Genomic DNA, 25,075 nt, shown 5'->3' with positions numbered 1-25,075 from the left:
CCGGAGGAGTCAAGCTGGGAGTTACGACAAAAGCTTCTCCAACTTCGGACTGCTTGCTTCCAGTAACTCTAGTCTCCAATTCAGTCTCCAGGTCTTGTGAAGCCCTATTGGATTCCGGAGCTGCAGGGAACTTCGTTTCTTCCTTCTGTGCCCAAAGTTTGGGTTTAAAGTTACGGCCTATCGAGCGGCCAATTTCACTGACGGCTATCAACGGGACTAGAATTTCCAAAGGTCTCATAATGTGGCGCACGGGGCCAGTTAAGCTGCGGGTCGGGGCTCTACATCAGGAAGATTTGGAACTCTTGGTAATCCCAGAAATGCCCCATGATCTGGTTCTTGGAATGCCTTGGCTGAAAAGTCATAACCCCCACATCGACTGGAAGTCGTCACAAATTCTGTCCTGGAGTTCCTTTTGTCACACTAATTGTCTTACTCCTGTTTGTCCGCTCCGTGTTACCTCCAAAACGGATGAAGAGCACATTCCGGAGGCATATCAAGGGTACAAGGACGTATTTTCGGAACAAGCTGCTGACCTGTTACCACCTCACAGGCCTTGGGACTGCCCTATTGACCTTGTCCCAGGGAAGACGCCACCTCGTGGTCGCACATATCCTCTGTCTCTTCCCGAGACTCAAGCCATGTCGGAGTATATTAAGTCCAATATGCTCAAGGGATTCATTCGCCCCTCTTCCTCCCCTGCTGGTGCAGGCTTCTTTTTCGTGAAGAAAAAGGACGGGGGGTTGAGACCATGCATCGACTACCGCGGCCTAAACGACATTACTATTAAGAATAAATACCCCTTGCCACTAATCACAGAGTTATTTGATAGGGTTCGTGGTGCCCGCATTTTTTCAAAACTCGACTTGAGAGGAGCTTATAATCTTATACGCATCCGAGAGGGGGATGAATGGAAGACTGCCTTTAATACCCGAGATGGGCATTACGAATACTTGGTGATGCCGTTTGGTCTTAGTAATGCTCCCGCGGTTTTCCAGGGATTCGTCAACGAAATCTTTCGTGATATGCTGTATCAGAGCGTTGTGGTATATCTGGACGACATACTGATTTTTTCCAAGAATCTTGTCGAACACAGGACTCAAGTCAAAGAGGTGCTACACCGTTTACAAGAGAATCATCTCTACGCCAAGCTTTCCAAATGTACCTTTGAAGTAACATCTATTCCGTTCCTCGGTTATGTCATCTCGGGGACGGAGCTTCGCATGGATCCGGAAAAGTTGTCGGCCATTCGTGATTGGACTCAGCCTCTTTCCCTGAAAGCAATACAAAGGTTCCTGGGCTTTGCGAACTACTACAGGAAATTCATTAAAGGTTTCTCCACCATTGTTGCACCCATTACTGCCCTGACGAGAAAGGGTTCTAATCCTAGTTTGTGGCCTCCGGAAGCCATTGTAGCTTTTTCTCGCTTAAAGTTAGCTTTCACGACGGCTCCAGTTCTCCAACAACCAAATTTCGAGGAACCCTTCTTCTTAGAAGTTGATGCATCTTCAGTCGGGGTGGGGGCTGTCCTCTCCCAGCATTCCTCTGATAAGAAATTACATCCGTGTGGCTTCCACTCTCGTAAATTCTCTCCAGCCGAACGAAATTACTCTATTGGAGACCAGGAACTCTTGGCAATCAAATCTGCCTTGGAAGAATGGAGATATCTTCTAGAAGGGGCTAAACATGTGTTTACCATCTACACGGATCACAAGAATTTACTGTACATCAAATCCGCACAATGTTTGAATCCTCGCCAGGCGAGATGGGCACTTTTCTTTTCCCGATTCTCGTTCATTATCAAGTACCGTGCCGGGACTCTCAATATTAAAGCAGATGCGCTTTCCCGTTCACAGGTTCCCACAGACGAGGATGAACCTCCGGAGCGGGGTTTAATTCTGAATCCAGTTTCTGTCTCTGCTGCTTTAACTACTCCAGCTCCTCCTCCTGGAAGAATGTCCGTACCAGCTAGATTCCGCCCAGGAATACTACTGTGGGTCCATAACTCCAAGTTTTCCGGTCATCCCGGCGCTCAGAAGATGTACAAGTTTCTGCAAAGGTCTTACTGGTGGAACACCATGAGGAAGGATGTACAAGATTGCGTTAATTCGTGTCCCCAATGTACACAACATAAATCTCCTCGTCTGCCTCCTGCAGGGTTACTTCGTCCTCTGCCTATCCCTGTGAGACCCTGGACTCACATTTCCATGGACTTCATCACTGACTTGCCCTGTTCCAAGGGTTGCAACACCGTTTGGGTTATCGTTGACCGTTTTTCGAAGATGGCACACTTTGTGCCCTTGACTGGTCTTCCGACAGCACCGAAACTGGCTCTATTGTTTATCCGAGAACATTTTCGTTTGCATGGGTTGCCACAAGAGATTGTTTCTGACCGTGGAGTACAGTTCACCGCCAGGTTTTGGAAAGCCCTTTGTTCAACTCTACACATTAAACTTAAGTTTTCGTCGGCTTATCATCCCCAAACAAATGGACAAACGGAACGAGTCAATCAAGATCTAGAGACTTTTCTTCGGTTGTATCTCTCTCCTTCACAGGACAACTGGGTGGAGTTGTTGCCTTGGGCGGAGTTTGCCCATAACCATTTGTTTCATTCTTCCACTGGGGAATCACCATTTTTCGTCAACTACGGGTTCCATCCCCGTGTTCCGGAATTTCCAAGCCTTCCGATAATAGAGGTTCCTGCTGTAGCGTCCACTCTACGACACTTTGGACAAATTTGGAGAAAGGTTCATGCTAATCTTAAGCAGGTTTCTGTTCGGTACAAGTTCTTTGCAGATAAGAAACGGCAAGCCGCACCTCAATATAAAGTTGGGGACAGGGTATGGCTGTCCACACGGAATCTCCGGTTGAAGGTGCCCACCATGAAATTCGCTCCAAGGTTCATCGGTCCTTACCCTGTGCTACAAGTCTTAAATCCTGTGGTCTGTAAACTGGGTTTGCCTGCCCATCTTCGCATACCTAACGCCTTCCATGTTTCTCTACTCCGTCCCCTCATACTGAATCGATTCCACTCAGCACTCCCAAGGCCAACGTCCGTAGTGGCAGAAGCTGGAGCGGAGTTTGAAATCAAAGCTATTCTGGACTCTCGTTATCTTCATAAAAAATTACAGTACTTGGTGGACTGGAAGGGTTATGGACCTGAGGAGAGAAGTTGGATTGGGGCTACTGAAGTAACGGCTCCTCGTCTGATTCGGATCTTCCACTCCAGACATCCGACTAAGCCCGGGAAGTGTCCAGGGGCCACTCCTGGAGGAGGGGGTACTGTCACGAACCTCGGGCAGCGGCGACCGCGCTTGTCCCTGCGGGTGGCCTGGTCTGCCCGGCGCCTCTCTTCCCCTGTCAGTCTCCGGCTTCAGCGGCGGGTCGGCGCTGCTCTCCGGCGGCTTCCCGGAAGCAAGGGCGCCGCCATCACAAGCGAGGGCAAGGAGGCGGAGCAGGTCTGACGTCACCTGCCTGCTCCGCCAATCAGGCTAGGGCGGGGAATTTAAAATCAGATACCAGGCAGAGATCCGATGCCTGAGTATCTTCGTTTCTCCTGTGGAAGCTATGATCCAGAGCTCCCTCGTCCCTGCAAGCATCCTGTGCTTCCAAGCATCCTGTCCCTGCAAGCATCCTGTGCTTCCAAGCATCCTGTCCCTGCAAGCATCCTGTGCTTCCAAGCATCCTGTGCCTACTAGCAACCTGTGCTTCCAAGCATCCTGTGCCTACAAGCACCTCCGTGCCTCCAGTTACCTCCGTGTCTCCAAGCACCTCGTGCCTCCAAGCACCTCCGTGCCTCCAAGCACCTCCGTGCCTCCAAGCACCTCGTGCCTCCAAGCACCTCCGCGCCTCAAAGCACCTCCGTGCCTCCAGTTACCTCCGTGTCTCCAAGCACCTCGTGCCTCCAAGCACCTCCGTGCCTCCAAGCACCTCCGTGCCTCCAAGCACCTCCGTGCCTCCAAGCACCTCGTGCCTCCAAGCACCTCGTGCCTCCAAGCACCTCCGCGCCTCAAAGCACCTCCGTGCCTCCAGTTACCTCCGTGTCTCCAAGCACCTCGTGCCTCCAAGCACCTCCGTGCCTCCAAGCACCTCCGTGTCTCCAAGCACCTCGTGCCTCCAAGCACCTCGTCCCTCCAAACACCTCGGTGTCTCCAAACACCTCCGTGCCTCCAAGCACCTCCGTGCCTCCAAACACCTCCGTGCCTCCAAGGGTCTCCCAGCACTCCCTGTACTCCCAGTACCTCAGTGCCTCCAATACCACAGTGTCTCCAATATCTCAGTACCCCAGCCTTCATTATTTCTACAAGTCTTGTCTTACAGGAGACCTACAAGAATTCCTCTGGGCCTCCCGCCTGCCGTCTTAGTTCTGCATGAGGAAGACCTACATCCGGCCATCTCTACTACGACCCAGTGGCGGTTCCTCTTCCCGGTCATCGGAAGAAGCCCTGAGTCCACAACACTCCCAAACCAGGTCAGTGATAGAAAGAAAGAAAGAAAGAGGGTAATGGCATGGGTGAGAGACAGAAATAGGGAGGGGAAGGGGAAGAGAGAGAGAGACAGAAAGAGGGAGGGGAGAGAGAGCGAGAAAGGGAGAGACTGAGAGAGAAACAGAGAGGGGAGAAGAAGGGAGAGAGAAAGAGGGAGGGGAAGGGAGACAGAGAGAGAGAGAGAGAGAGAAAGAAAGAGAGAGGGTAATGGCATGGGTGAGAGACAGAAAGAGGGAGGGGAAGGGAGAGAGAGAGAGGCAGAAAGAGGGAGGGGAGAGAGAGCGAGAAAGGGAGAGACGGAGAGAGAAACAGAGAGGGGGAAGAAGGGAGAGAGAAAGAGGGAGGGGAAGGGAGATAGAGAGAAAGGGAGAGGGAGGGAAAGAAGGATAAAGTCTCAGTCTCAGCGGGTTAGTCGGCTTTACATGGAGTAAAAATATTGGTTTGGAGTAGTTACACAGTAGACAGACGGCGGGATGTAATGAAGTCCGAATCATTTACAAGGCATGTTTTTTGCCTTGTGTTTTCCCCTTTAAAAAAAACATCCGAGATCGGCCGGCATCCCGCACCTCCGGCAATCTCAGACGTATTTCATGCCGCCGATAGGTTGAAATAAATGGAGAAGTCTGGGGAGGATTTTCCTTTTCACTGTATTGCATTTCCGAGGTCAGAAAAAGAGGCGAAGGTCCCGCTCATTAAAGCCATGGATGTCCGTGTCTACAAGAGGACGGAAGATTAATAACAGCAAACTGGAGGGGAGGTTCATGCCTCAATATCAAAGACCCAGAGATAAAGGAAAAGCTGGCATGGGGTGAGGTGCAGACACCAATCACTGCGGCCACAGCCTGGATGCCATAGTATCAGTGTCGGACTGGGGCAAGAATGGCCCACCGGGGGAATGCAGAGGTAGGGGCCCACATTTAGGGGTGTGGCCAGTCTCCAGAGAGACCTTAAAAAATCAAGTGCACAGTTTGGAACCTGATCCCTAGAGGAGGAGGAGGGCCCCCAGGCAGTGCCGGGGGTTTCCCCCGTTCCCTGTGGGCCAGTCCAACCATGCATAGTATTATAGATAGGGAAGGCTACAGACCTAGTTGGTAACCACACAGTGCTGAAGACAAATATGCCCTTTGTATGTGGCACAAAGTTATGTAATGGGGTAGACCAGGAGGTAGACCAGGGTAGGTCATCTAGGTAGGTTAGAGGAATGGTCAAGAGTGTGGCACATTCACTGTAAAATAAATCTAAATCATTTACTTGGGTCTCAAAAATCCAAATGTCGGTATATAGTATCAACTCCTTGCCTGGCATGCTCACGTCAGATGCGACCATGTAAGAAACGTTCTTCGGGAACTGCTGGAAGGTAACTTTCCAGCAGCCGCTGCAGTTCCCTTCTCCCAACCTGGGCACCGGATCGCAGTCCCTCCTCCCTACATGGACACTGGATCACTGACCCTCCTCCCTATCTGGACACAGGATTGTAGTCCTTCCTCCCTACCTGGGTACTGGATCGCTGTCCTTCCTCCCAACCAGGGGCACAAGATCGCAGTTCCTCTTCCCAACCTGGGCACAGGATCGCAGTCCCTCCCCCTTACCTGGGCAAAGAATCTCAGTCCCTCCTCCCTACCTGGGCACAGTATCGCAGTCCCTCCTCCCTACCTGGGTACTGGATCGCTGTCCTTCCTCCCAACCAGGGGCACAAGATCACAGTTCCTCTTCCCAACCTGGGCACAGGATCGCAGTCGCTCCCCCTTACCTGGGCAAAGAATCTCAGTCCCTCCTCCCTACCTGGGCACAGTATCGCAGTCCCTCCTCCCTACCTGGGTACTGGATCGCTGTCCTTCCTCCCAACCAGGGGCACAAGATCGCAGTTCCTCTTCCCAACCTGGGCACAGGATCGCAGTCCCTCCCCCTTACCTGGGCAAAGAATCTCAGTCCCTCCTCCCTACCTGGGCACAGTATCGCAGTCCCTCCTTCCTACCTGGGCACAGTATCACAGTCCCTCCTCCCTACCTGGGTCTACCTGGTCACAGGATGGCAGTCCCTCCTCCCTACCTGGTCACAGGATGGCAGTCCTTCATTCCTACCTGGGTACTGGATCACAGTCCCTCCTCCCTACCTGGTCACAGGATGGCAGTCCCTCCTCCATACCTGGTCACAGGATGGCAGTCCTTCATTCCTACCTGGGTACTGGATCACAGTCCCTCCTCCCTACCTGGTCACAGGATGGCAGTCCCTCCTCTCTACCTGGTCACAGGCTCGCTGTCCCTACTCCCTAACTGGTCACAGGATCGCAGTCCCTCCTCCCTACATAGGTAATGAATCGCTGTCCCTTCTCCCTGCATGGGCATAGAATCACAGGATCACCAAGCCGCGGCTGCAGGAAGACAGTCTTCCTGCAGCCTGATCTCACATGGCTCAGGGCAACCCTGGATACCCACGCTTTCCCTGGCCACACTAACTGTCAAATTGTGATGGGTGAACCTAACAGTCTGAGCTCCCTGCAGCTGACCCCCCCCCCCCCCCCCCCTTCCCTCAGCCTCTCCCCCTCTCCAAGGAGAGTCACAGCAGTGACGGCCAATCTTCCCTGCCGCTGGCTTGTCTTCTTGAAGTCCCGCTGGAAGCAGTTTTATACAGTTTAAAAAAAAAATTTAACAAACTTTAATAAAAATATCTATATAATGACATATATACACATATATATCAGCGATGAGCGGCTCGGATCTAGGTCAGTTTTTCTCGCCAGGTTCGTTGTCTTTGTTGGTCTATACATCATCCCTGTGCAACTCCTGGCTCCCGCACAATTTAGACTGTGGGCCTAATTTAGACCTGATCGTAGCCGTGCAAAATTTGGCACGGTTACGATCAGTTGCTCAGACATGCGGGGGGGGCGCCCAGCACAGGGCTAGTCCGCCCCACATGTCTGGCCCTACCGCCTCCCCCGCACAAATACAAAAGCATCGCACGGCGGCGATGCTTTTGTACTTGACGAGTAGCTCCCTACCAGCGCAGCTCCTGTGCGCTGGCAGGGAGCTACCCATCGCTGTCCGGGTCGCAGCGGCTGCGTGTGACGTCACGCAGCCGCCGCGGCCCGCCCCCCTGCGCGGTTTGGGCACGCCTGCGTTGCTCGGACCGCGCCAACAAAACGGCAGCCAAAGGCCCCCTCCCGCCCAGTGGCAGAGGCTATAGCTGGGCTGAGATGACCATCGGCGGTCTGGCATGCGCCGGCGCCTTGCGGCGCCGGCGCAGTTCAGACCTGATCGGCTGCTGTGTGAAAACGCACAGCAGGGATCAGGTCTGAATTAGGCCCCGTATATGCATCACGTGCGCTCTAACGTATATGTAGCGCAGTAAAGTGTATTTTGTAACTGTATAATACATTTATTTTTTTTTTAAATATCCCCAACATTGTTTTAAATGATCAAATTCTCTCTCACTCCTCTGCTTTGGCGGTGCATTGATGTGGGTGAATGCTTGGGGGGCGGGGACCCAGCAATGTGGGGGCCACGCCCCCATGCCAAAGTGGCCACGCCCATATGGGAGGTATGCATACTTAATGGCAATTGAATGAATGACTCTACTGGAAAGGTAGAAGATTGGAACAGTAGGCTCCCAGGCAGGGGAGGCAGCGGCTAGCTGTGTAAGTGGAGATAGCTAACCATGCATGGTAAAGACATAACGTTAGTCTAACGATGGTAAAAAAAGAAGATTGACTATCCGCATTGAGTACCCTGAGTGTGAGTGCAATCCCGACTGACTGGCGTGCAACTCTGAAAGGTCCCCAATAGCTCACCTCCGGGTGTATCCCCCTCCTCAGGGCCTCACCTCTCGTGCTGACAAATGGTGGAAAATGTCCAACAGCTCCACCCCCTGCTCCACTCCGCGGACCGTCTCAAAGGCCGTCGTGATGAGATTCTGCATCATCACTTCCAGGTCCTTCACCCCAGCTCGGAACCTGCAGAGAGACAGTGTGAGCGGTGTGCCGGCTCCCATCTACCACCATCTATACCCCAATGTCATGAAGACTCCAGTGTCCCCTATGGCATGAAGGAGAAACTGGGGAGAAATGAGCAGAAGAGCAGGGAAACCACAGGAGAGAGGGTTGCCTGGAGCAGCGGTGAAGAGTCAAATGGAGTATTAGGGGAAACAGGTTCCTGGGGCAGAAGGGTAAGGGTCACTTTGAAATAGCAGCGGGGAATCTGGAGCAGTGGTGGTGGTGGTGGTGGTGGGGGGGGGGGGGTGATCACCAGGAGCAACAGTAAGAAAGTCACCTTGAGGAGCAGGATGAAGGGTCACCTTTAGAAGCCAGGGGAATGGATGCCTGGAGCAGTGAGGGAAGGGATGTCTGGATCAGTGGGGAAGAGTTATCGGGAGAATTAATGGAAACAGTTGCCTGTGGGAGGGTTACCAGAGACAGCAGGGGAAAGGACAGACAAGAGCAACAGACAGGACAGGTTACCTGCAGCCGGTGGGTTGACTGGAGCAAAAGGGTGCAAGGGTCATTAGAAGCAGATGGGGGAGGGGGGCTATATGTAGCAGCAGGTGCAAGGGTCATCAGGAACAGCAGGGAGGGGAAAGGGTCGTCTGAAGACACGGAAGAAAGGGTCGCCTAGAACAGCGAAAGGTAAGGGTCGTCTTAATACGTGAAGGAAAGGGTCGCCTAGAACAGCGAAAGGGAAGGGTCGCCTTAATACGCGAAGGAAAGGGTCGCCTAAAACAGCGAGGGGGAAGGGTCGTCTTAATACGCGAAGGAGGAAAGGGTCGCCTAGAACAGCGAGGGGGAAGGGTCGTCTTAATACGCGAAGGAGGAAAGGGTCGCCTAGAACAGCGAAAGGGAAGGGTCGTCTTAATACGTGAAGGAAAGGGTCGCCTAGAACAGTGAGGGGGAAGGGTTGTCTTAATACGCAAAGGTAAGGGTCGCTGAGAACAGCGAGGGGGAAGGGTCGTTTTAATACGTGAAGGAAAGGGTCGCCTAGAAGAGCGAGGGGGAAGGGTCGTCTTAATACACGAAGGAAAGGGTCGCCTAGAGTAGAGAGGGGGAAGGGTCATCTTAATACGCCAAGGAAAGGGTCGCCTAGAACAGCGAGGGGGAAGGGTCGTCTTAATACGCGAAGGAAAGGGTCGTCTAGAACAGTGATGGGGAAGGGTCGTCTTAATACGCAAAGGAAAGGGTCGCCTAGAACAGCGAGTGAGAAGGGTCGTCTTAATACATGAAGGAAAGGGTTGCCTAGAACAGCGAGGGGAAGGGTCGTCTTAATACGCGAAGGAAAGGGTCGCCTAGAACAGCGAGGGGGAAGGGTCGTCTTAATACGCAAAGGAAGGGTCGCCTAGAACAGCGAGGGGGAAGGGTCATCTTCATACGTGGTGGGTTGTCTAGAGAAGTGGGGAAAGAGTCATCTGGAGCAGCAGAGGAGCAGGGGTAAGAGTTGCACAGAGCAGTGAGGGGAGGGATGTGCGGAACAGCAGGGGATAAGGCTGTGTAATGTAATACAGTAAGGTGGCACTGAGGGGTTCAGTATGATTTACCGACGCTCATAATCCCGACAGCCATTGGCCTACAGTCAAAATACCGACATGGTCAAAATACTGACAATCATTATGCTGACATGTCCAAAATGCCGACATAGTCATTTGAAATGCAGACATTTCAAAATACCGACATTCGTTTTTATGGGGGGGATGTTGTGTCAGTGTCGACATAGGTTGACATGGACACCGTCTAAGTGTACCGCGTCCCCTCGCATGGCTCACCAAACTCCGGACACGGTGGCTCGCTGCGCTTGGCACACTATTATATTCCCCCTCCAGGTCCACTGGGATGGTAAAGTGTGAACAAGTCTGTTTTGGGACAAAATTCCTTAAAAACTCATGTCAGCATTTTGACATGTCGGTATTTCAAATGTCGGTATTCTGACTATGTCGGCATTTTGAACATGTCGGCATAATGAATGGAGGTATTTTGACAGTTTCTGTATTTTGACTGTCGGTCAATGGCTGTCGGGATTATGACCATCGGTAATGTGCCCGTCGGTAAATCAACTGCTAGTCGGCACTGAGCAGTAGAGGACAGTGACTGTTGGGCGCTAGTAGGGGAGAGTCACGCGGGGTAGTAGAGAGGACTTGGTATGGTCACCACAAGCACCTGTTATAGTCATCATGCCAGAACGTGTTCTTCACATCCAGTATGGTCTTCTTCGACTTCAGAACCAATAAGTTCTTGTGAAACGTCTCTTCAATCTCCAGCAAGTTGCGGGTGATCCGGGGGCCGCTCTGGCCTGGGAAGCAGGGAAGCGGGGTCTGCTGTCCATCCTCCCACCGCCGGAACTGCTGCTGACACAGGCACACCTAGAAGACACCACACACAGTCCTCACCCGACACAACAGTGCACAACCAAGAGGTGTCTCCTAGATGAGATGTCCTTTGCTGTGGGCCAGGGGCGCACGGCCGATACCACGCTGTAGAAGGACTTACATTTTACATTAGCCAACACTGATCAAATCTCCTCCTCATACATTTTACGTGACGCGTTTTACACTTCGGCAGAGAAACGCGTTTCAAGACCCAGTGTTGAGAAAAGCTTCCAAACTCATAAAAGTGCCAGATGTAATAAACCAGGCCCAATGTCCCCTCTTCATAATTCGTTTTAGGTATCACCCAAACAGTATTATAGGGAAAAAGGTGATGAAGAGGTGACTATAAGGCACGAGTTCAAGATTTTGCCCGTGCTGCACCCCTTCAGTGGAACGTGCTCCCCCGCTCCATTAGACTATACCCGACCTTGCAAAGCTTCAAACGGGCACTGAAAACCCACCTATTCATCAAAGCGTACCCTTCCGATACATAACCTAGTCCTGAGGCCGCTTCTCCATCCCCCTGCCTCATGCCATGACCATCTCAGCTTTGCTTACATACTGCCATCAGGTTTCCTCCCGCTTGCTGGCACCTCATGTCATCTGTCTGTCGCCCCTTCCCACTAGATTGTTAGCTCTTCAGAGCAGGGCACTCTTTCCTCTTGTTGTCAAAGCCCTCTTCTCACATTTCACTCACAGCCCTCTCCTATTCAGCTACCATCTTTACCCGCTTTTTCTCCTGCTGGTAAAGGCTCATCTCCATCTATGGCCACCAGCCCCTAATAGTAGCTGATCACTCCCTCACTACTTACATCTTAGCTGTATTATGATTTGAGAATTGTGGTGCTCTTTGTTACCTGTACTCTATTTCTGTTATTTATTTACTGTAATGCTTTTGTCTCCCTGTACTGCCCTTTGTACGGCGCTGCGAAACACTTGTGGCGCCCTATAAATAAAAAAGGGGGAGGAGAAGAAGAAGGAGAAGACGAAGAAGAAGAAATTTAATGTAGGGTTGTCATGACGGAGGTCCTCCATACGTTCAGGATCGTACCACTCGGCCTCCCTGGCCTTACCCATGTCCTCTTCATTAAAGCAATGAAAAAACTGTTATCGAAGTAGAATAAGAAATGTAAAAGAATAAAATAAAATAAGAATTTACTTACCGATAATTCTATTTCTCGGAGTCCGTAGTGGATGCTGGGGTTCCTGAAAGGACCATGGGGAATAGCGGCTCCGCAGGAGACAGGGCACAAAAAGTAAAGCTTTAGGATCAGGTGGTGTGCACTGGCTCCTCCCCCTATGACCCTCCTCCAAGCCAGTTAGGTACTGTGCCCGGACGAGCGTACACAATAAGGGAGGAATTATGAATCCCGGGTAAGACTCATACCAGCCACACCAATCACACCGTACAACTTGTGATCTAAACCCAGTTAACAGTATGATAACAGCGGAGCCTCTGAAAAGATGGCTCACAACAATAATAACCCGATTTTTGTAACTATGTACAAGTATTGCAGATAATCCGCGCTTGGGATGGGCGCCCAGCATCCACTACGGACTCCGAGAAATAGAATTATCGGTAAGTAAATTCTTATTTTCTCTATCGTCCTAGTGGATGCTGGGGTTCCTGAAAGGACCATGGGGATTATACCAAAGCTCCCAAACGGGCGGGAGAGTGCGGATGACTCTGCAGCACCGAATGAGAGAACTCCAGGTCCTCTTTTGCCAGGATATCAAATTTGTAGAATTTTACAAACGTGTTCTCCCCTGACCACGTAGCTGCTCGGCAGAGTTGTAATGCCGAGACCTCTCGGGCAGCCGCCCAAGATGAGCCCACCTTCCTTGTGGAATGGGCCTTAACCGATTTAGACTGTGGCAGGCCTGCCTCAGAATGTGCAAGTTGAATTGTGTTACAAATCCAACGAGCAATCGCCTGCTTAGAAGCAGGCGCACCCAACTTGTTGGGTGCATACAGTATAAACAGCGAGTCAGATTTTCTGACTCCAGCTGTCCTGGAACATATTTTCAGGGCCCTGACAACTCCTAGCAACTTGGAGTCCTCCAAGTCCCTAGTAGGTGCAAGGCACCACAATAAGCTGGTTCAGGTGAAACACTGACACCACCTTAGGGAGAGAACTGGGGACGAGTCCGCAGCTCTGCCCTGTCCGAATGGACAAACAGATATGGGCTTTTTTGAGAAAAAACCACCAATTTGACACTCGCCTGGTCCAGGCCAGGGCCAAGAGCATGGTCACTTTTTATGTGAGATGCTTCAAATCCACATATTTGACTGGTTTTAAACCAATGTGATTTGAGGAATCCCAGAACTACGTTGAGATCCCACAGTGCCACTGGAGGCACAAAAAAGGGGTTTGTATATGCAATACTCCCTTGACAAACTTCTGGACTTCAGGAACTGAAGCCAATTCTTTCTGGAAGAAAATTTACAGGGCCGAATTTGAACCTTAATGGACCCCAATTTGAGGCCCATAGACACTCCTGTTTGCAGGAAATGCAGGAAACGACCGAGTTGAAATTTCTTTGTGGGGCCTTCCTGGCCTCACACCACGCAACATATTTTCGCCACACGTGGTGATAATGTTGTGCGGTCACCTCCTTTCTGGCTTTGACCAGGGTAGGAATGACCTCTTCCGGAATGCCTTTTTTCCCTTAGGATCCGGCTTTCCATCGCCATGCCGACAAACGCAGCTGCGGTAAGTCTTGGAACAGACATGATACTTGCTGAAGCAAGTCCCTTCTTAGCGGCAGAGGCCATAAGACCTCTGTAAGCATCTCTTGAAGTTCCGGGTACCAAGTCCTTCTTGGCCAATCCGGAGCCATGAGTATAGTTCTTACTCCTCTACGTCTTATAATTCTCAGCACCTTAGGTATGAGAAGCAGAGGAGGGAACACATACACCGACTGGTACACCCACGGTGTTACCAGAACGTCCACATCTATTGCCTGAGGGTCTCTTGACCTGGCGCAATACCTGTCCCGTTTTTTGTTCAGACGGGACGCCATCATGTCCACCTTTGGTATTTCCCAACGGTTTACAATCATGTGGAAAAAACTTCTCAATGAAGTTTCCACTCTCCCGGGTGGAGGTCGTGCTGAGGAAGTCTGCTTCCCAGTTTCCATTCCCGGGATGAAAAACTGCTGACAGTGTTATCACATGATTTTCCGCCCAGCGAAAAGTCCTTGCAGTTTCTGCCATTGCCCTCCTGCTTCTTGTGTCGCCCTGTCTGTTTACGTGGGCGACTGCCGTGATGTTTTTCCCACTGGATCAATACCGGCTGACCTTGAAGCAGAGGTCTTGCTAAGCTTAGAGCATTATAAATTTATTTATGTGGAGAAAAGTCTCCATACTTGATCACACTCCCTGGAAATTTTTTCCTTGTGTGACTGCTCCCCAGCCTCTCAGGCTGGGCTCCGTGGTTACCAGCATCCAATCCTGAATGCCGAATCTGCTGCCCTCTAGAAGATGAGCACTCTATAACCACCACAGGAGAGACACCCTTGTCCTTGGATATTGGGTTATCCGCTGATGCATCTGAAGATGCGATCCGGACCATTTGTCCAGCAGATCCCACTGAAAAGTTCTTACGTGAAATCTGCCGAATGGAATTGCTTCGTAGGAAGCCACCATTTTTACCAGGACCCTTGTGCAATGATGCACTGTTTTTAGGAGGTTCCTGACTTGCTCGGATAACTCCCTGGCTTTCTCTTCCGGGAGAAACACCTTTTTCTGGACTGTGTCCAGAATCATCCCTAGGCACAGCAGACGTGTCGTCGGGATCAGCTGCGATTTTGGAATATTTAGAATCCACCCGTGCTGATTGTAGCAGTATCCGAGATAGTGCTACTCCGACCTCCAACTGTTCCCTGGACTATGCCCCTATCAGGAGATCGTCCAAGTAAGGGATAATTAAGACGCCTTTTCTTCGAAGAAGAATCATCAATTCGGCCATTACCTTGGTAAAGACCCCAGGGTGCCGTGGACAATCCAAACGGCAGCGTCTGAAACTGATAGTGACAGTTCTGCACCACGAACCTGAGGTACCCTTAGTGAGAAGGGCAAATTTGGGACATAGAGGTAAGCATCCCTGATGTCCCGGGACACTATATAGTCCCCTTATTCCTGGTTCGTTATCACTGCTCTGAGTGACTTCATCTTAATTTGAACCTTTGTAAGTGTTCAAAAACAAATTTTTAGAATAAGTCTCACCTAGCCTTCTGGCTTCAGTACCACAATATAGTGTGGAATAATACCCCTTTTCTGTAGTAGGAGGGGTAATTTAATTATCACCTGCTGGGAATACAGCTTGTGAATTTTTTCCCATACTACCTCCTTGTCGGAGGGAGACTTGGTAAAGCAGACTTCAGGAGCCTGCGAAGGGGAAACGTCTCGACATTCCCATCTGTACCCCCGGGATACTACTTGTAGGATCCAGGGGTCCTGTACGGTCTCAGCGCCATGCTGAGAACTTGTCAGACGCGGTGGAACGCTTCTGTTCCTGGGAATGGGCTGCCTGCTGCAGTCTTCTTCCCTTTCCTCTATCCCTGGGCAGATATGATCTTATAGGGACGAGAGGACTGAGGCTGAAAAGACGGTGTCTTTTTCTGCAGAGATGTGACTTAGGGTAAAAAACGGTGGATTTTCCAGCAGTTGCCGTGACCACCAGGTCCGATGGACCGACCCCAAACAAGTCCTCTTCCTGTATACGGCCATACTGTGCCGTTTGGAATCTGCATCACCTGACCACTGTCGTGTCCATAACATCTTCTGGCAGTTATGGACATCGCGTTTATTCATGATGCCAGAGTGCAAATATCCCTCTGTGCATCTCGCATATATAGAAATGCTCTATAGTCAATAAAATACTGTCCCTGTCAAGGGTATCAATATTTTTAGTCAGGGAATCCGACCAAGCCACCCTAGCTCTGCACATCCAGGCTGAGGCGATCGCTGGCCGCAGTATAACACCAGTATGTGTGTATATACTTTTTATTATATTTTCCAGCCTTGTCAGCTGGTCCTTGAGGACGGCCCTATCTATAGACGGTACCGCCACTTGTTTTGATAAGCGTGTGAGCGCCTTATCCACCTTAAAGGGTGTTTCCCAACGCGCCCTAACTTCTGGCGGGAAAGGGTATACCGCCCATAATTTTCTATCGGGGGGAACCCACGCATCATCACACACTTTATTTAATTTATCTGATTCAGGAAAAACTATGGTAGTTTTTTCACATCCCACATAATACCCTCTTTTGTGGTACTTGTAGTATCAGAAATACGTAACACCTCCTTCATTGCCTTTAACGTGTGGCCCTAATAAGGAATACGTTTGTTTATTCACCGTCGACACTGGATTCAGTGTCCCTGTCTGTGTCTGTGTCGACCGACTAAAGTAAACGGGCGTTTTAAAACCCTTGACGGTGTTTTTGAGACGTCTGGACCGTACTAATTGTTTGTCGGCCGTCTCATGTCGTCAACCGACCTTGCAGCGTGTTGACGTTATCACGTAATTTCCTAAATAAGCCATCCATTCCGGTGTCGACTCCCTAGAGAGTGACATCACCATTACAGGCAATTGCTCCGCCTCCTCACCAACATCGTCCTCCTACCTGTCGACACACACGTACCGACACACAGCACACACACAGGGAATGCTCTGATAGAGGACAGGACCCACTAGCCCTTTGGAGAGACAGAGGGAGAGTTTGCCAGCACACACCAAAAACGCTATAATTATATAGGGACAACCTTATATAAGTGTTTTCCCTTATAGCATCTTAATATATATATATAAGCATATCGCCAAATTAGTGCCCCCCCTCTCTGTTTTAACCCTGTTTCTGTAGTGCAGTGCAGGGGAGAGCCTGGGAGCCTTCCCTCCAGCCTTTCTGTGAGGGAAAATGGCGCTGTGTGCTGAGGAGATAGGCCCCGCCCCTTTTTCGGCGGCCTCGTCTCCCGCTCTTAACGGATTCTGGCAGGGGTTAAATATCTCCATATAGCCTCCGGAGGCTATATGTGAGGTATTTTTAGCCAAAATAGGTATTCATTTGCCTCCCAGGGCGCCCCCCTCCCAGCGCCCTGCACCCTCAGTGACTGCCGTGTGAAGTGTGCTGAGAGGAAAATGGCGCACAGCTGCAGTGCTGTGCGCTACCTTTAGAAGACTGAGGAGTCTTCTGCCGCCGATTCTGGACCTCTTCTTACTTCAGCATCTGCAAGGGGGCCGGCGGCAAGGCTCCGGTGACCATCCAGGCTGTACCTGTGATCGTCCCTCTGGAGCTGATGTCCAGTAGCCAAGAAGCCAATCCATCCTGCACGCAGGTGAGTTCACTTCTTCTCCCCTAAGTCCCTCGTTGCAGTGATCCTGTTGCCAGCAGGACTCACTGTAAAATAAAAAACCTAAGCTAAACTTTCCTAAGCAGCTCTTTAGGAGAGCCACCTAGATTGCACCCTTCTCGGCCGGGCACAAAAATCTAACTGGCTTGGAGGAGGGTCATAGGGGGAGGAGCCAGTGCACACCACCTGATCCTAAAGCTTTACTTTTTGTGCCCTGTCTCCTGCGGAGCCGCTATTCCCCATGGTCCTTTCAGGAACCCCAGCATCCACTAGGACGATAGAGAAAAGTGGATAACGGAGACCAGAGAGTTAAAGAAACCAGTGTATAGAACGTCACTAAAGTCAATTCCAAAAACCTGTTCACCTTCTATTATTTACACAGTGTGAGCTCCAACTGCCCCAAATCGCTTCCCTGCTGGAAACAGTCAGAAGAAAATAGGGATAATAACGGAGGTGTTTCATATGTTCTCTGTCACTTTTTACGGCCTGTCCATTAAAGGGAACGCTGGAGGAGCGGAGAGCAACAGGTCCGGGCTGCAGAGAGCTTTCATGTGGTTCCACGGACTGCGTGGCACGTGGCCCAGGGTGTGCAGGATGTGCCTGATGCAGCCACCTAGGCCGGGTGTGGTTACCGTAAGCAGGACTCGGACCACGTAGCAATACAAGGGGGTGCTGGGACTTCTAGTTACTCAGATCCAGAATGCATCTATACATAATGCATAAAGCCTTCCAGCCTGCAGCACCTGGGGTAACATCTGTGTCCCCTGGGGTCAGCATTCATCCCTATAACATCACCTGTTAGAGGAGCCTGGGAGAGAAAGGGTTACTCCGGCCTCCAGCTCTCCCCGGCTCTGCCGCTCCGCAGGAACGGCTCACATATCGTCTGTTACCCACTTTATTACCATAGCAACATGCCACGAGTACGGCCACTAGCAGCTCCCCGCGGCAGGGCTGAATAGGGGCTTATTATAGGGACGGAGGCAGGATGCACCAATACCTCGCTCTGCACTGATTACCTGCCAGCAGCAAAATAATGCATCCACCCTCATACTGCTACCAGCACACCGCTCCACTGTGCTACCCTGCAGGGGAAAGGACAGGCTCATAGTTCCCTTCTGTGTCACCCTGCAAGGGGAGGGACAGGCTCATAGCCACCTTATGTCTGTGTCACTGTGTCACCCTGCAAGGGGGAGGAACTGGCTCATAGGTCCCTTCTGTCTGTGTCACCCTGCAGGGGGAGGGACAGGCTCATAGCTCCCTTCTGTCTGTGTCACCCTGCAGGGGGAGGGGCAGGCTCATAGCTCCCTTCTGTCTGTGTCACCCTGCAGGGGGAGGGGCAGGCTCATAGCTCCCTTCTGTCTGTGTTACTGTGTCACCCTGCAGGGGGAGGTACAGGCTCATAGCTCGTTTCTGTCTGTGTCACTGTGTCACCCTGCAGGGGGAAGGACAGGCTCATAGCTCCCTTCTGTCTGTGTCACCCTGCAGGGGGAGGGGCAGGCTCATGGCTCCATTCTGTCTGTGTCACCCTGCAGAGGGAGGGACTGACTCATAGCTCCCTTCTGTCTGTGTCACCCTGCAGGGGGAGGGGCAGGCTCATAGCTCCCTTCTGTCTGTGTTACTGTGTCACCCTGCAGGGGGAGGTACAGGCTCATAGCTCGTTTCTGTCTGTGTCACTGTGTCACCCTGCAGGGGGAAGGACAGGCTCATAGCTCCCTTCTGTCTGTGTCACCCTGCAGGGGGAGGGGCAGGCTCATAGCTCCCTTCTGTCTGTGTCACCCTGCAGGGGGAGGGACTGACTCATAGCTCCCTTCTGTCTGTGTCACCCTGCAGGGGGAGGGGCAGGCTCATAGCTCCCTTCTGTCTGTGTTACTGTGTCACCCTGCAGGGGGAGGTACAGGCTCATAGCTCGTTTCTGTCTGTGTCACTGTGTCACCCTGCAGGGGGAAGGACAGGCTCATAGCTCCCTTCTGTCTGTGTCACCCTGCAGGGGGAGGGGCAGGCTCATGGCTCCATTCTGTCTGTGTCACCCTGCAGAGGGAGGGACTGACTCATAGCTCCCTTCTGTCTGTGTCACTCTGTCACCCTGCAGGGGGAGGGACAGGCTCATAGCTCCCTTCTGTCTGTGTCACCCTGCAGGGGGAGGGACAGGCTCGTAGCCCCCGTCTGTCTGTGTCACCCTGCAGGGGAAGGAACATTCTCATAGCTCCCTTCTGTGTCACCCTGCAGGGGGAGGAACAGGCTCACAGCTCCATCCTGTGTCACCCTGCAGGGGGAGGGACAGGCTCATAGCTCCCTTCTCTCTGTGTCACTGTGTCACCCTGCAGGGGGAGGGACAGGCTCATAGCTCCCTTCTGTCTGTGTCACTCTGCAGGGGGAGGGACAGGCTCATAGCTCCATTCTCTCTGTGTCACCCTGCAGGGGGAGGGACAGGCTCATAGCTCCCTCCTGTCTGTGTCACTGTGTCACCCTGCAGGGGGAGGGACAGGCTCATAGCTCCCTTCTCTCTGTGTCACCGTGCAGGGGGCGGGACAGACTCATAGCTCCCTTCTGTCTGTGTCACCCTGCAGGGGGAGGGACAGGCTCATAGCTCCCTTCTCTCTGTGTCACCCTGCAGGGGGAGGGACAGACTCATAGCTCCCTTCTCTCTGTGTCAACCTGCAGGGGGAGGGACAGGGTCATAGCTCCCTTCTGTCTGTGTCACTGTGTCACCCTGCAGGGGGAGGGACAGGCTCATAGCTCTCTTCTGTCTGTGTCACTGTGTCACCCTGCAGTTGGAGGGACAGGCTCATAGCCCCCTTCTGTCTGTGTCACCCTGAAGGGGGAGGGACAGGCTCATAGCCCCCTTCTGTCTGTGTCACCCTGCAGGGAGAGGGGCAGACTCATAGCTCCCTTCTGTCTGTGTCACCCTGCAGGGGGAGGGACAGGCTCATAGCTCCCTTCTCTCTGTGTCACCCTGCAGGGGGAGGGACAGGCTCATAGCTCCCTTCTCTCTGTGACACCCTGCAGGGGGAGGGACAGACTCATAGCTCCCTTCTGTCTGTGTCACCCTGCAGGGGGAGGGACAGGCTCATAGCTCCCTTCTCTCTGTGTCACCCTGCAGGGGGAGGGACAGGCTCATAGCTCCCTTCTCTCTGTGACACCCTGCAGGGGGAGGGACAGACTCATAGCTCCCTTCTGTCTGTGTCACCCTGCAGGGGGAGGGACAGGCTCATAGCTCCATCCTGTCTGTGTCACTGTATCACCCTGCAGGGGGAGGGACAGGCCCATAGCCCCCTTCTGTCTGTGTCACCCTGAAGGGGGAGGGGCAGGCTCATAGCTCCTTTCTGTCTGTGTCACTGTATCACCCTGCAGGGGGAGAGACAGGCTCATAGCTCCCTTCTGTCTGTGTCACCCAGCAGGGGGAGAGACAGGCTCACAGCTCCATCCTGTCTGGGTCACCCTGCAGGGGGAAGGACAGGCTCATAGCTCCCTTCTCTCTGTGTCACCCTGCAGGGGGAGGGACAGGCTCATAGCTCCATCCTGTCTGTGTCACTGTATCACCCTGCAGTGGGAGGGACAGGCCCATAGCCCCCTTCTGTCTGTGTCACCCTGAAGGGGGAGGGGCAGGCTCATAGCTCCTTTCTGTCTGTGTCACTGTATCACCCTGCAGGGGGAGAGACAGGCTCATAGCTCCCTTCTGTCTGTGTCACCCAGCAGGGGGAGAGACAGGCTCACAGCTCCATCCTGTCTGGGTCACCCTGCAGGGGGAAGGACAGGCTCATAGCTCCCTTCTCTCTGTGTCACCCTGCAGGGGGAGGGACAGGCTCATAGCTCCCTTCTCTCTGTGTCACCCTGCAGGGGGAGGGACTGACTCATAGCTCCATTCTGTCTGTGTCACTGTATCACCCTGCAGGGGGAGGGACAGGCTCATAGCTCCCTTCTGTCTGTGTCACCCTGCAAGGGGAGGGACAGGCTCATAGCTCCCTTCTGTCTGTGTCACTGTGTCACCCTGCAGGGGGAGGGGCAGGCTCATAGAGGACAGCACAGATGGTGTAATGGTTAGCACTGAGGTCATGAGTTCAATTCTGTGTGGAGTTTTTATATATTCTCCCCATGCTTGCATGGGTTTTCTCCGGGTACTCCGGTTACCTTCCACACTCCAAAAATATACTGGTAGGTTAACTGGCTCCTCAATAAAAGGAACAATAGCATGTAAGTGTATGCTTAGGACAGAATAGATGTGCCAAGTGGTTCTTATCTGCCGTCAAGTTCTATGTCTGTGAGAGTGTTGCAGCAGAGAGCTGGTAGTGTGACGTGTTCTGTACCTCTAGGAGATCTTTGCAGCGCTGTATAAAGGCGTCCACTTGAGCAAAGATACTGGTTTGATCCAAAACCCACCCGACTTTGGAAAACCTGTAAAATGAGACATTTGGCAATGAGTGGGAATGATCAGCTTGGTGCACTGGCACATGTAACGTGATGACATACTAACATACATGAAGTGATCACATTTATGATGCTGATCTCATATGCACACCACTGCCTAGGCTGCAATGTGAGTGGTCTGATCTGTCAGGTGTACGTCCTGGGTGTGGGAACCTCAGATGGACCAAGCACAGCATGAAACATAAGTAGAGGAGCCAGCACATATACTTCAGGGCCTGACAACTCCCGGAGAAGCCTGCCTAGGTGCATACTGCCCTTGGGCCGGTTGGAACCATAGTGGGGGTACCCCTACACTGACATCCTCCCCTCTATGGCTCCAACAGTCTAGGTTAAGAAACCCTACTGCTGGCTACCCTAAAATCAAGGGGACATCACATCGTTATACCATCTGATTTTGGGATACTGAGCAGTAAGCCAAAATTGCTTGTGACGGTTAATGACGACTAAGTCATAAAGAAAACATAGGGCCCGATTCAGCGTTGCACGTACACACTCACATTGCCGGAAGCCTACATCGACTGTAAATCCTATGTAACTGTCCACCAGTGGGGGCTTCAGAGATGGGGCTGCAGTACAGTCATCCTGAGACAGCTAAAGCTTTACCTGTTGGTGCCTAGGATCCAGATCCATCTCTAAACCCCCAATGTTTCCCTGTGGAAACCTATGTACCCTGCTGCAGGAATTAAAATAGGGGAGACACACCAAGTGCCACCAACTGTCATCCCAAACTGACTCACTGGCAGTTGGTGCTGCTCCCCTATTTGAATTTCTGCAGTAGGGCACATAGGTTTCCACAGGGAAACATCGGGGGTGTAGAGATGGATCTGGATCCAGGCACTAACAGGTAAAGCTTTAGCTGTCTCAGGATGACTGTACTGCAGCCCCACCTCTTGAGCCACCACTGCTGTCCACCCGTATTCTGATGCCTACCCATCTAAGCTATGGCGCCGCCCAGAGTCCCCGTCCACTAGAGCATCTGTAGTCATTAGTAATGGCTGGTTGGTTGGTACTTTATCTATCTCCACTATCACTCCAAGGCTTAGTACATCTGCGCCTGTATCTTCTCACAAGGGCCTATATGCATCTGGTTTCACACACACCCTTACTCCACTTGGCCCGTGTTAGGACACATGTTCCGTATGGTGTTGCCAAAACCAAATCAGTACATGGATGTAGCTGTATGCCTTTCTTTGTGGGCAGGTGCGGAATAAATTAGCATATTTTGCGCTAAGCGCACAGTTCCACTGTAGAATCCGTATCGCGAGTCTTTTTAAAAATTTTATTAAACGTTCTTCAATAAATATACATTTAATGACAATGTATCCCCGGCTCCGTTGCTTACCTCTGATGAAGCTGCGCTGCGCTCATGTACTGCTCCTTCCACGCCGTGCAGCACCAGATGCAGTCTTTCAGAACCTCGCGGCTTGACGTGATGAAGCCATCGAAGATGCGGTCTAGAGATATTTCCCTGCTGCAGAGCCGGATTATTTCATTGCTTATCTGAAAAAGACAAGTCGTGGGGTCAGGGCTCCAGGTAGGAGGCGACCAGGGGAATTCTGTCCGGTTACACATTTCTGCATTCATATGCTGGGCTCACATCCCAAACGCAGGGCTGGCAGAGCACGGGGGGCTGGAGTCACCCTTGGTGAGGAAGAACTCCAGGGGCGAAGACGTGAAAGTGGTTTAAAGCGGATCAAATAAATTATTGACATTTAACTTCCAGATTTCTGTTGGTTGCCCTAATGGAGTGTGACCCTATTCCGAGCCCTCTGACGCGATGCCTACGGTGACTTACCTTACGGAACAGTGAGGTGAGGCATTCGCGGGTGTTGTAGTATGGAGAGTTAACCCAGATGACGCGGACGAGGCTGAGGAGACGGGGAAGCTTGCCGGGAATCTGTTTTAGCGTCAGGGACGTCAGCTCCTCAAAGGGTTCTTTCAGCACAGACAGGAAACTCAGGTTGGACTGAGCTTGGAGAGAACCGTCCTGTGAGAGGGAAGACATATTAGACATAGGAGTACAAAAGAATTTGATGGAGGGCGCTGTCAATAGCCGCTGGTGTTGGGGGTGGTAAAACCCCAAAACAATGTGAATACAGAAAAAAAAAGAGAATCACCAGCGCTCTGTTGCTAATGAGGGTATATCACCCAGCTTAATTAAATAAATGTATACTGTAATTAATAATATAGAGTCTAAAAAAGGACGGTAGGTTTAAGTTGAAATAATAAGAATTTACTTACCGATAATTCTATTTCTCATAGTCCGTAGTGGATGCTGGGGACTCCGAAAGGACCATGGGGAATAGCGGCTCCGCAGGAGACTGGGCACAAAGTAAAAGCTTTAGGACTAGCAGGTGTGCACTGGCTCCTCCCCCTATGACCCTCCTCCAAGCCTCAGTTAGGATACTGTGCCCGGACGAGCGTACACAATAAGGAAGGATTTTGAATCCCGGGTAAGACTCATACCAGCCACACCAATCACACCGTACAACTTGTGATCTGAACCCAGTTAACAGCATGATAACAGAAGGAGCCTCTGAAAAGATGGCTCACAACAACAATAACCCGATTTTTGTAACAATAACTATGTACAAGTAATGCAGACAATCCGCACTTGGGATGGGCGCCCAGCATCCACTACGGACTATGAGAAATAGAATTATCGGTAAGTAAATTCTTATTTTCTCTAACGTCCTAGTGGATGCTGGGGACTCCGAAAGGACCATGGGGATTATACCAAAGCTCCCAAACGGGCGGGAGAGTGCGGATGACTCTGCAGCACCGAATGAGAGAACTCCAGGTCCTCCTCAGCCAGGGTATCAAATTTGTAGAATTTAGCAAACGTGTTTGCCCCTGACCAAGTAGCTGCTCGGCAAAGTTGTAAAGCCGAGACCCCTCGGGCAGCCGCCCAAGATGAGCCCACTTTCCGTGTGGAATGGGCTTTTACAGATTTTGGCTGTGGCAGGCCTGCCACAGAATGTGCAAGCTGAATTGTACTACAAATCCAACGAGCAATCGTCTGCTTAGAAGCAGGAGCACCCAGCTTGCTGGGTGCATACAGGATAAACAGCGAATCAGATTTTCTGACTCCAGCCGTCCTGGAAACATATATTTTCAGGGCCCTGACTACGTCCAGCAACTTGGAATCCTCCAAGTCCCTAGTAGCCGCAGGCACCACAATAGGCTGGTTTAAGTGAAATGCTGAAACCACCTTAGGAAGAAATTGAGGACGAGTCCTCAATTCTGCCCTGTCCGTATGAAAAATTAGGTAAGGGCTTTTATAGGATAAAGCCGCCAATTCTGAGACACGCCTGGCTGAAGCCAGAACTAACAGCATTACCACTTTCCATGTGAGATATTTTAAGTCCACAGTGGTGAGTGGTTCAAACCAATGTGATTTTAGGAATCCCAAAACTACATTGAGATCCCAAGGTGCCACTGGAGGCACAAAAGGAGGCTGTATATGCAG

General features: G+C 51.6%; 1 protein-coding gene across 1 annotated transcript in view; it reads right to left on the bottom strand.

The window, feature by feature from the left end:
• Positions 1 to 25,075, bottom strand: part of DNAH2 (dynein axonemal heavy chain 2) — a 261,666-nt gene that overhangs the window by 160,634 nt on the left and 75,957 nt on the right. The window contains exons 8-12 of the mRNA XM_063930819.1: positions 23,402 to 23,593; positions 22,949 to 23,106; positions 21,486 to 21,573; positions 10,621 to 10,823; positions 8,304 to 8,433 (exon numbers count right to left, since the gene is read on the bottom strand). Of these exons, the coding sequence (XP_063786889.1) occupies positions 8,304 to 8,433; positions 10,621 to 10,823; positions 21,486 to 21,573; positions 22,949 to 23,106; positions 23,402 to 23,593 (771 nt within the window). The remainder of the gene's footprint in view (positions 1 to 8,303; positions 8,434 to 10,620; positions 10,824 to 21,485; positions 21,574 to 22,948; positions 23,107 to 23,401; positions 23,594 to 25,075) is intronic.

Source organism: Pseudophryne corroboree, chromosome 6 (assembly GCF_028390025.1).
Source record: "Pseudophryne corroboree isolate aPseCor3 chromosome 6, aPseCor3.hap2, whole genome shotgun sequence".
Taxonomy (NCBI): domain Eukaryota; kingdom Metazoa; phylum Chordata; class Amphibia; order Anura; family Myobatrachidae; genus Pseudophryne; species Pseudophryne corroboree.
The sequence above is the reverse complement of the archived record's forward strand: the minus strand, read 5'-3'. Positions and strand labels throughout refer to the sequence as shown.